The sequence below is a fragment of the Urtica dioica genome, chromosome 9 (assembly GCF_054948205.1).
Source record: "Urtica dioica subsp. dioica isolate 48M chromosome 9, U.dioica_male_clone48M_v1_H2, whole genome shotgun sequence".
Classification (NCBI taxonomy): Eukaryota; Viridiplantae; Streptophyta; class Magnoliopsida; order Rosales; family Urticaceae; genus Urtica; species Urtica dioica.
The window spans coordinates 12,760,445-12,772,875 of NC_142764.1; the positions used below are offsets into that span (position 1 = coordinate 12,760,445).

The 12,431-nt window shown below is 39.2% G+C and overlaps 1 protein-coding gene across 2 annotated transcripts; it reads left to right on the forward strand.

Annotated features, from left to right (window-relative positions):
* The first annotated feature begins 8,342 nt into the window (after positions 1–8,342).
* LOC149385031 (protein NRT1/ PTR FAMILY 1.2-like) lies at positions 8,343–11,315 on the forward strand. Of its 2 annotated transcripts, XM_089625796.1 has the most exons (5): positions 8,343–8,434; positions 8,535–8,851; positions 8,936–9,153; positions 9,481–10,031; positions 10,108–11,315. In XM_089625796.1, the coding sequence occupies exons 2-5, from the start codon at positions 8,731–8,733 to the stop codon at positions 11,063–11,065; spliced, it is 1,848 nt and encodes a 615-aa protein (XP_089481922.1). In that variant the 5' UTR covers positions 8,343–8,434; positions 8,535–8,730; the 3' UTR covers positions 11,066–11,315. The 2 variants fall into 2 exon arrangements, with proteins under 2 accessions (XP_089481922.1, XP_089481921.1); XM_089625795.1 differs by lacking the exon at positions 8,343–8,434 and having other exon boundaries at positions 8,449–8,851.
* The last annotated feature ends 1,116 nt before the right edge of the window (positions 11,316–12,431 follow it).

The following is a 12,431-nucleotide window of genomic DNA, read 5'->3' on the forward strand; positions in this document are numbered from 1 at the left end:
TCGTTCCCTTGAGATATCTCAGCACTCTTTTGCACGCGAGCCAGTGAACCTCAGTTGGAGCTTGAAGAAACTGACTTAACTTGTTGACTATGTAAGCAATGTCCGGCCTTGTGAGCGTCAAGTATTGCAGAGCACCTATAACACTCATGTACTGAGTGGGATCAGTCATTCTCCCCCCTCGCTCTTGACCAGGGTTTGACTAGGAGCCAATGGCGTGGAGAAGGGCTTGGCAGTGGTCATGTCAGTCCTTTTTAGCAGGTCAGCGACATACTTGGATTGAGAAAGTACAACATGGTGGAGTCACGAAAAGCTTCAACACCAAGGAAAAAATGAAGATCACTCAGCTGCTTGAGTGAAAAAGCAGTGATGAAGATCATCTATGAGTCTGGAGATCGCCTTGTCATCATTTCATGTGACGAGAATGTCGTCTACATAGACCAGGAACATGATGACCACACCGTTGTTGGTGTAGATGAATAGCGAAGAGTCAGACTTTGAGTTGTAGAAGTTCCAGCCAAGGAGAACACTGCGCAAAAGCTCGAACCATGCACGCGGCGCTTGCTTGAGGCCATAGAGGGCCTTCTTCAGCTTGCAGACGTGGTTGGGACGTAGAGGGTCCAGAAAGCCCTCCGGTTGCCACATGTACACATCCTCTGTGAGAATCCCATTGAGAAAGGCGTTGTCAACGTCGAGTTGACGAATACGCCACCCACGTTGCACAGCAAGTGTCAAAACAACTCGAACCGTAGACGGCTTGACTATATGGCTGAATGTTTCCGAGAAATCAACACCTGGAGTCTGAGTATAACCCTTCGCTACAAGGCGAGCTTTGTGTCGATGAAAAGTCCCATCAGCCTTATACTTGAACTTGAAAACCCATTTGTTACCAACAATGTTGAAGGTTGGAGAGAAAGGTATCAAGTCCCATGTGTCATTTTTGTGCAGGGCATTCAATTCTGACTTCATAGCAGACAACCATTAAGGATTAGCCAAAGCAATAGGTATTGAGGTAGGTTCAGAGGGACCTGGGTCGATAGAGAGGGGATGTCTGCTGAGGTTGAACACCAAACCCACCCCAACCTTTGACCTTGTTGTCATGGAATGTGTATAATTGGAGTCAGGGACTTTATGGATTTGAACCGATGGGTTGACAGGTAATGAAGAGGGATTGTACGAGACAATGGCTGTGTGGGAGTGGCCATTTGTGACTATGGGAATAGTGGTTGTTTGTGGTTCCAGGGCTGTGATTATAGGTTGAGACTGCTGTGAACTAGGAGAGATGTCGGTTTGTGGATCACTGGTTAGTTCTGGCTGTGTGGTGGCTGAGAAGTGTGATGAATCATCACCAGGGGGCTGATCAATGGGAATAGTGCCGGTGTTGAGATTGGCCACATCGATGTCACATGGAACTAACACAGAATTTGGACAAAAATGACAACCAGGCTCTACCTGAGGACTGACATCAGACCTTGGTGCAAGTTTAGACCCAAACAACTCAACATAAGAGAATTCATCTTCATGGAAAATAGAATTCCTAGTGATGTAAACACGACCTTAGGACGACAAACAATTGTACCCTTTATGAGATGGACTATAACCAAGGAAGACACACTTTGAGGACCTAAAATCAAGTTTGTGAGTGTGTAAGGATGCAAGTGTGGGAAGACTGCACAGCCAAACACTCTCGAAAAATTGGTCGGGATTTTTGCTGTCTGGCCTGAAGCCCTTGCCCTCCAAACATCTCATGGAGATTATAGAGCATGTCAACGGCTGTCTCAATGTCACGATGCTGCTGCTGGAGCACATTGTTCATAGATGCTAAGACATAGCACCTCGCAATCTCATCGGAACGGAGCCTGGCCGCCATGGCGTCCTTGTCCTCTTGAGTCGAATTCATTCGTCTGAGGAGGACACGGGGTGGTGAGTACCCACTTGTGCTTGTCAACGGTAAGGACGATGTCGAGGTTACGTTTCCAATCAATGTAGTTTTCGCCTTCGAGTTTGTTTGAGGAAATGATGGTTGAGAGACATTTTGCCGAAGGTAAGTTGAAACAAGTTTAGGATTTAAGTTTGTTTAAGTTTTTAGAATGAACAAGACAGGAAAAATCCAAAGGTGTTATGAACGAAATATTGATACTTTACTCCTTCGAGGGAAGGCTGAAAATAATCTCCTTTCATAAGTAAATGACTCATCATTAATGCACAGCCAAGATGTCAATACATCAATTTTGATTAGCCACCTTGTAAAAAAGTTTGATCACTCTTATCCTTTTGCAGGGCCTCGAAGGAGGTTTACTAGGGATTGAGTCTAAGTGTGTAACCAACCACTTAGTCCATGAGATCTACTTTGAAAATAATCCACCGAAGGGAGGCCTTGTCTCATCATTTCACTCTCGGACGTAGCTCTTATAGCAATGATCAGAGCAAAGCACCGTTGAGTACTCTCATTTAAAAGAGGGCCACGAGGGTGACTCTTAGTCTGGCGACAATTGGACTTTTCACTACGGTTAGGGATCGTGGGTTGCAAACAACAAGTATAACCCTCCCACTTAGTTTTTAGAATTGGCACATCGTCTTTATATGTTTGGAAACATATTTCCTAGTGTATAGAGAGATAGAGTGGAATTCTAGAAATTGATTCTTAGATCGACATGTTTCAAGGGAGAGCAGTGTTAGTGCATAAAGGCACAAGGTACACACTCAAATATTTCCTATTTTCTACTAGGGAAAATGCATGAGAGAAGTGTGAACTTCTAACTCACTCGAACACTTGAAATTTGAGATTGCACATCTTCTTGCCAATTAGTCTTCGAGGAGACCTCCCACTTAAATTTTCAAGAGCAATAAATTTTGAACATAAGTGATATAGACATAGTTTTGAAAACATTTTGAAAACATATTTGATTTGGATGAAAAAACATTTTCAAGTTTGAAAGTGAAAACAATTTTTCAAAATTCAAACTAGTTTTTATAAAATCTCAATTTCAAGTAAATATTCAAAAAAATCAAAACTTTACAATCTTACATTATGTTTATTATACTTGGAAAAACATTTTTTCTCAAGGAAATTTTTCCATTTAAGTTCTAGAACTCTTGGAATGGGATCCGGGATCCGGAATCCAAAATTTTTAGAAATTCTGGAATCCCGGACTGCAAGCACCTCGGAGTAAAATCGCCATAGACGGCGGCTCTGGTGTCCAATTAAGATAATTCTAAATGATTTGGAAAGTAGACTCACAGGCCTTTAAATTGGTTGAAGAACCATTCGAATCCGAGTTTTGAACAGAGAGATGCACTCGTTTTACCGAGAGGCATTGTTAAGCTCAATGAATTTTGGACAGAAAATCGGCCGAGGACAAAAATGTAAAAGAATTAAGTGTAACAAAATGTTTTATTGAGTTTTTAAGTCCTATTGATGTGTTTTATTAACAAGGTAATAGTATATCACAAAAAAAGTAACAAAAAACATAAAACAAGCGAGTAAATAAATAAAGCTAGCAAGACAATATTACTACTTCATAAAATTACCCGAAATTCTCAAACTTCTCAAAACACGATTTTGATTATGAAAAAATTAAAAACTCTTAGAACTGATTCTAATGTATTTTAATATCACCCCAATAGTGTAGAAAATCAATATTCATTTTAATTTAAAGGCCCGAGCAATAAATTAAAAAAAAATCTAAAAAACAATTCTACAAATTCATTACCCGAGTAAAATTAAGAAAACAATTTTCATACTCATAGTTGAAATTACATGCACATGATTAAACTTTGACCATAGCTTTGGTACCTTTTGTTGGAATAGATCTAGGATTAAGAATAATTTATCGCTTCTAGCAAGCAGCAGAATATAAAAAATTCTTTTAAACACGTAAAACGATTTTACTACCTAGACAAAGTGCATGAGCATATAATTTAAAATTTAAAAACTATATAGAGTTTTCACTCGGTACCAACCTTGTTTGAAGCTTGACCGTTGAGAAGCCTTTGGAAAGGTTGAATCGTTCGTCTCCCCACTTAGCTTGACTCCTAGCGTTTTCTTGGATCCGAGTAACCACGATAATTTCTACCACTAGAGTCTTTGAGTTTAGAAAGGATTTAGTGTGTGGGCACTATTAAACACAATGACTCAAGAACTAGTTTTAGAGCCAAATAGCTAATACAAAAGCTAAGTCTAATGAGGACCTAGGTGCCAAAACAAAAGAGCAAGAAGAGAGAGAGAGAGAGAGAGAGAGAGAGAGAGAGAGAGAGAGAGAGAGAGAGAGAGAGAGAGAGAGAGAGAGAGAGAGATAGAGAGATAGAGAGAGAGAGAGAGAGAGAGAGAGAGAGAGAGAGAGAGAGAGAGAGAGAGAGAGAGAGAGAGAGAGAGAGAGAGAGATGGAGAGGGTGGGCGGCCAAGTTCTAGAGAGAGAAGCTCTCAATCTCAAAAACTTGTGTGTTCAACATTGTGAATGAGATGTGGTATTTATAGGAGGATGGATTGCCTTGAAGAGGTAGTTTCCTCTTTTCTATTGAATATCACATATTCATGAGCACAATCTTTATTTCCCATTCCTATCAAAATACAAATGTTGGAAATTAGTTTCCTCTTTTCTCTAGTTGGCCGCCCACTTCAAATAGCCATGTGCTATTAATATGTTTCCTCTTTTCCTTTTGGCAAGTACCTACATACATCAATGCACAAAATAATTCCCTCTTTCTCTTATGATGGTGGACAGTTTTGAGTATCTAGAACATGCTTCTAGATGTTTCTTTATTTGTTCTTGACAATATAAGAAAAGCCCATGTAGAATTTTCACATAAAATTCCATAAAATGAGATTCAATCCTCAAGGACCAAATGTCCATGTTGGCCGTGTGGATCATCTACATTGTCATCGTATGACAATGTCCAAAATCTTATTTGGACATTTATACCATCTTATGTCTTTATGGACAAAATTACCCTTTAGACGATTTTCGTAAAACTTGTCTAGTTCAACACTTGAACTTGTTTTGACTTAGCTACTCGTTTAACAAATCATACTTTAATGACTTGTGGTAGTGACTTCATGGATCCAAATGAACAAAGCTTGAGCTAGCATGCTTAGACACAAAAGTTCACAAACCTTTTACAAGTTCTATCTTAATGTTAACTGACTCCACTTAAGAGTTGACACTGAAAATCTCTCGGTTCAAATGAATATGTTTTCTAATCAAAATTCTACTTAATTGTGATGAGTAGATCCATTGAATATTATCCATGTTTATCCTTCATGAATATCATCAATTGGATGAGATTTATAAAATTACCATTTTACCCTTCTAGTTGTTATTTCCTCAACTCTTTTCTCACTTATGAATAAGTTAGAAACAATGATTTGACGAGGAGCTAGCAAGTCACATTGATTCATCCAAAAGAGTCATGACTCAATTTGGACACTGGCCAGTTCATTTATTCACATTCCAAGAAACAAAGCATGAGGTGATATACATTGCGTTTCAGCAATCTTGTACATGAATTCTATATCTATGAGATCTTCACAAAGTTGTTCATGACATCTTCATAACTTAGTACTTCATCAATAGGTCTTGTCTATATCACATAGTGAATCTAGAACTCTGACTTTCTCAAATGAGAGTATGTAAGCTATGAAATGACATGTCTCATTTCAGGATTGAGGTAAGCATGATGCAATTCATACATAGTGACTTTGAGACAGAAGAGATTAAATGGTTTTGTTCTTACAATGTCTCTAGAAGTGCACTTGTCGATTCAGTATCTTCAGAAGGTACCTAGAAAGAACTATAGAGTCTCCAACTCTCTATGTCTCATAACCAGACATCATAGGTTCTCCTAACAATCATACTGAGATCAATAGCCATTTGATCCATAGATTGTGAATATACTTTTTTAAGCAAACCATGAAGAGTTTGTTCATGCAAATCTATATTTGACTCTTCATTTGTTGTTAGGTTTGTTTAAGGACTAAAGACTAAGGTTTATCACAAAGCTTCAAACAAATAAGGAATAATGAATGAAAGTTTCAACTCTTTATTAATTATTCAGCAGTTGCAAGCAAGAGTCTTCGTAAGACTTTATTACATCAAATGTATATAAGTTATGACTACTACTCTTCTTGTGGGCATCATTGCCAACAATTATAAAGATGTATATAATACTATTTTAAGCATGCAGCGGAGGAATGATATGAAGGATTCTAAATCTCTGAGTGCTGAAACTTCCATGATGGACACAATGTCTTCCAAGTTGTTCTTTGAATAAACAAGGACAAAAGCGTGGGCTAACTTTTCTTATTTTGTTTCGATTGAATCATCAAGAGTTTAGTTGACACAATAAAACAAACATTTTTGAGAAAATTGATTTTAAAAAATCTAGAGAGTGAGAGAGAAAAAAAATTTCGAATGTACAAGTGTAGGAGTTAGATGTTACTTTATAGATTCGTAAATTAACGTTATTTTTCATAGTTTCTCAGGTTTTACTTATGAATCTTGTATACTTAATTACTTTAAATATTCGTTAATTAACGTTAGTGGTTTGCTGGTTTATATTGTGTTCGAGTTTTTTTGTCTTCAGATTTGTGTATACATATTCGTTAATTAACATTGATAGGTTATACTTTGCTTTATAACTTCTGAATTTTTGTATAGTTCATCATAGTTAATTTTCGTTAATTTTATTAATAGTTACTGTTTTCTATGACTAATAATTATGTATACTTCAAAAATGGATTTTCTTCGCCATTGTTTGTTTTTTTCCTCAGTTTTTGTTTACATGAGAATGACTCGATTTTCAATTTTTAAATAAGCAGTTACCTAATTTTGTAGATTTTAATTATCCCAATTTCCATTTTTATTTTAAAATTAAACCAAAAAAATGACGGCATAAGGTATTTGGGTAAGTTTATAAATGAGAATAACTAACTAAAACATTTGAAACATTAACCAAATTAAAATTAAATTTTTCAATATAGCTGATTTGTTTGTGTTCATCTTCTTTTTACCCAAAAAGAACTGAGTACATGAATCTTGAGGGTGTAAGAGTGTACAACAGAAAATGGTAGTTTTTCTTAGTCTCTTATGTAGATAATATCATACTTTTCGAAAAATCTGAATGTATGTGATGTCCTACTCTTCCAAAAAACTGAATGCATCAAGCACATTATATGGTCTTAGATTGTTTTTGTATCAAAGAATACCAATTATTATGTATCACAATAAGCGTCAATATACTTTTTTTTCGACTTACTGCATTAACATGACCTGGAAAAGAAAAAAAAAAACAAAAAAACCTTGTCCTAATTTCACAATCCTTACAAGCTGTTGATGTCACATCTCAGTCAATCAATCAATTTGGAACAATACAAATAGTTGAAAGAAGGTCTGATTACTTTCAAATGTGCGAAAAGAAAAAGAAAACTCATCCAGATGGTTCATTTTATTTTTGCAAAGTGGCGGGGACATGCAATGCAATAATTAAATGCTGTTTCTTTCAGATAAAATGGTGTAATACATATCAAAAATCCCAAAATGCATGAACAAAGGGACGTCTGGGTCCTGGTTTTAATGAAAAAAACATTCTGCATCATAAATCTGAAAAGTCAATCTTTAATCCAAATGGGTAAGGCGAAAAAAAAAATATTAAAAGAAGCTTTTGTTGACAAGTCAAAATCAGAAATCTAAGCTCAATCCCAAAGTAACGCAAACACTCCAAACATGCCAATTACATATGAGAAAGAAACAAATCTGTGTAAAAAAATAATTTTATTATTTTACCAGTGACTTCCAATTCCAATTACCAAGAAAGTAGAGCTAGGTAGCCTCACTTTGGCCTCTCATGTCCCACATCTGAAAGTATTGGTGCAGTAAATAATACTATGTATATAGACAAACGCCAGTAACATGGTACTGTAATTTTGTTGAATCCACGTGCATGTGGACAAGCATGACCAAATTTCAGTGCTAAATAATATATAGTCCAAGAAAATGAGAAAATGAAAAAGGGAAAATGAAAAGAGCCCTAAAATCTGTCTTGTCATTGGGCCTCATGAAATTGAAGTGATGTTGACCTGTTGGGTGGGGTCAGGAAGCTGGAGCAAGCAAAAGAAATATGGTGGACCATCCTATTTATTATGAAACCCTGCCGCTTTATGTATAAATATTATATATTCATTTTCATACCTCAATAACATGCCTCATTATTGTACAAGACCATATACACGCATATTTTAAAGTTTAAAACGAAAAAAAAAAGTAAAAGACAGTTCTTTTTTTCTTTTTATCTCCCTTCTTCTACTATATATTAAACTATATAGTACTGGAACAACTATGGTACTATATACGAGTATTTGGTGATCAGTCTGAATACTTATTTTATTTTTGTGGGGCATAGACCAACAACAGGAAAGATAGATAGTAGATCAATATGGCTTGTGTGTTGTCTTCTTTTATTTTATTTTTTATTCTCTCTCTCTCTCTCATGGTCTATGATTTGCTCACTATTTCTAGCATTCCTTGTTTGTCCATGAACAGACTTATAAATTTACCAGCTCTCACACGCAAAGGAAATGTTTTTAATTTGTCTTGGAGCCAAGAGAAGATCTGTGAAGCCAGTGAGAGAGAAGTGAAGAAATAATATATTATCAATAGAGCTATACATCTCTCTCCCTCATCTTCTTCTTCTTCTTCTTCACCCGGAAGTGGAAAAAGGCGAATTGGTTTAAGTGTGATGGAAAAGAAGATCATAGAAGAGCAATCCTCTTCAGATGTAGAAGAAATCGCAAGCACCCAAGTGAGAATAGATGGGAAGAGAAGGAAGGGTGGTATCATAACCATGCCGTTTATAATAGGTACATTTCACTCCGTTTAATTATTCTGGGTTTTGTATATTGTGTCTGGGTTTTAATGCGTGACATTTGTGGACGAATGTGCAGTTAATGAAGCAATTGAGAAGGTCGCCACGTATGGGCTGTTGCCAAATATGATACTGTATTTGATGAAAGATTATCATGTGGAATTAGCCAAAGGCACAAATGTCATCTTCCTTTGGGCTGGAGCTATAAATTTCACGCCTATTCTTGGGGCGTTTCTCGCTGATTCCTATCTGGGTCGTTTTCTCACCATTGGACTTGGCTCACTTGCTAGTTTCATGGTATAACAAGAATTGCTTTTTTTTTTTTTTTTTTACTTGGTACTTAATTATGATGACTTCATACAAACTTTGATTTTTTTCAACTTTTTATTTTTTATATTTCCCTCAATTGATGGCAATAGATTTTTTTTTTTCAGTTAGTCCCTTTCTCCCAGATTCAAAGATTTGCCCAAAATAAGTTGGTTAAACACTGCTAGTAGTGCCTGATTCATGATTAAGGCCTTTTTTGAGGATTTGCTTTTTTCCTTTTGAGCGTCATGAAAGTGAAACAGTGTTTGCTAATAACATTTTTATTTATTTATTAAAATTTGATGTGTTGGTGGGCAGGGAATGATGCTACTTTGGATAACAGCCATGGTTCCAAAGCTAAGGCCATCGAGGTGTGACATATTCACTCAACAGTGCTCGCCGGCGAAAAGCTCGCAAATGTCGATCCTGGCTCTCTCCTTCGTGCTCATGGCGATCGGAGCCGGCGGAGTAAGGCCTTGCTCGCTTGCCTTCGGAGCCGACCAGGTCGACAGAAGAGACAACCCGAGGAACAAGAGGGTCTTGGAGAGGTTCTTCAATTGGTACTACGCTTCGGCAGCGATCGCCGTCATAATCGCTCTCACCGCCATAGTCTACATCCAAGACCGCCACGGATGGAGATTGGGTTTCGGAGTGCCCGTGATTCTGATGCTCTTCGCCACCGTTCTCTTCTTCTCCGCCTCGCCTCTCTACATCAAGCACAAGGCCAGCAAGAGCTTGCTCACCGGCTTCGCTCAAGTCGTCGTCGCTTCTTACAAGAACAGAAAAATCTCGCTCCCGTCCGGTAACCAAACCGGGCTGTTCCACCGCGCAAAGGACTCCGAGCTCGTCGCACCGACAGCCAAATTAAGGTTTTTCGTCATCGTCGTAGTAGTTCCTGCCGAGCTGTCGATTTCACCAAATCTTTTTTTTTCTTTTCGTACACAGGTGTTTGAATAAGGCGTGTGTGATCAGAGACCGCGAACGGGACATCGGTGCGGACGGGTCGGCCTCGAACCCGTGGAGTCTGTGCACGGTGGAGCAAGTGGAGGAGCTGAAAGCGCTGGTGAAGGTGATCCCGATGTGGTCGACGGGTTTGGCGATGTCGATCAACGTGAGCCAGAGCACTTTTCAGCTCCTCCAAGCGAGCTCGATGGACCGTCGCATCGGAAAGGGCTTCCAAGTCCCGGCGGCCTCGTACGCCATGTTCGTCGTGATCGCGCTTGCCGCGTGGGTCCTCTTCTACGACCGCGTTTTCCTGCCCCTAGCCTCGAAGCTCCGAGGCGGGCCCGCCAGCATCGGCGTCAAGACCCGGATGGGGATCGGGCTTTTCCTCTCGTTCCTGGCGATGGTGGTCTCCGCGGTGGTCGAGAACGCTCGGCGCACGCGGGCCCAGCGAGAAGGGCTCGTCGACAACGCCGCAGCGGTGGTCGCCATGTCAGCCATGTGGCTCATCCCTCAGCACTGCCTCAACGGCTTGGCCGAGGCTTTCAACGGGATTGGACAGACCGAGTTTTACTACTCCGAGTTTCCGAAGAGCATGTCGAGCATCGCTGCCTCGCTTTTCGGGTTCGGAATGGCCGTGGCGAGCGTGCTCGCCAGCGTGGTCCTCAGCGCGGTCGACAATCTCACTTCGAGAAATGGGAGGCAGTCTTGGGTCTCAAGCAACATAAACAAGGGTCGCTACGACTACTACTATTGGGTCCTGGCTCTCATCAGCTTCGTCAACCTCTTCTACTTTCTCTTCTGTAGCTGGGCTTACGGGCCTATCGCCGAGCACAGCGCCGAGCCCGGTGTTCGTAACGGAGGAGAGTCTTTGCAGTTGGGGAGTTTCACTAGGGAACAAGGAAAAGAGGATGTTAAATTACAGCAAGTAAATGAGGAGGGAAAACGGCTTTCCCTCTAAGCCTTTGATTTCCTTGAGTGATTATATCATATATTATTTAACTGTGATTTTTTTTTTTTTTTTTTTTGGTGGTGGTGTGATGATAGTGTGTTTGGGTTTTTTTTTTTAATTTTTTTTTTTATATTTATAACATATCTACATATGTGTAATTCTTGAAATTTTTGCTCGATATGTTTGTCTTATACGCAGGATTCAGTTACTGTATATGAGCATTCCGGTGTGAAATCAATATTAAATAGTTACGAAACTATAGCTGCTTTATGCTTATGCGGACCTCAATCATTTTAAATAAATATTTGTATCCAAAACTCAGTACAGGAGATCCTGCTACTAGAAAATGACATGAGGATATTCCACAAATATTTAAGAAAATCTAAGTAATTAAGCCATGACAAAATTGTGGATTGCTAAATAGCTAACTTTTTTTTTTTTTTTTTTTTTGTAATTATAGGTAAATGGCTATTCAGATTATTTATTTATTTTTTTTTGCAGGGGAAAAGGCCTCTCCAGGGACCAGTCTCAGAGACCAGCCGAGAAGAAGGCCTCAACAACGATATATTAATAATCCTTCAAAAGATTGTTCCGAACAAGGATCGAAACTTCCTGGAAATTACAAAAGCCAAAAGATTCCTGGTTAATAGCCCATTTACACAACATATGAGCAGCCACATTAACCTCTCTAGGAATCCAAGAAAAATAAACTGATTCGAAACAGCTCTCTAAACTCTTAACTTGAACAAAGAGAGGGATAAGAGGCCAGACCGGGGAATCTTTGTTGCTCTCTAAATTCCCCAAGAGTACCTTATTATCGCCCTCAATAATGACACGAGAGATGTTCCGAAATTTAGCTAATTGCATAGCTAGAAGATAGCCAGTCAGCTCCGCTTCTATAGCCGATGTCGCTGTGACTCTGCTTCTCCAAATCCACTTAATTTTCCCTTCAGCGTTCCTGGCTACCAGCCCTACTGCCGTTCTACCATTTGAGAAAGCCGCGTCTGAGTTAATCTTGATCACTCCTGGTGGTGGCCGAGTCCACTTGGCTTGTTTCTCCTCGTCTTCAATCCTGTCATTGCTGCTGTTGTTATGGAGAACATCACAGAATTCATTGATTCTCGCCTCTGTCCTATGCATTAGCTCCTCGTCGAGCCTCGTCCCCCCATTGAAGACTTTATCATTTCTCCACTTCCAGATCGCTTCCAGGATGATTGTGTTTCTTATGATGTCTTCGTTCAGCCTCCCTCCCGTCTTGTTCCAGTCCTTATTACTGGTAAGAAACTGATGGAGTAAATCTTCACCATTCGAGAACGACCAATCCCATCTGCGCCCCTTACCAACCGCCAGCCAGAAACATCTAGCCGTTGTCGAT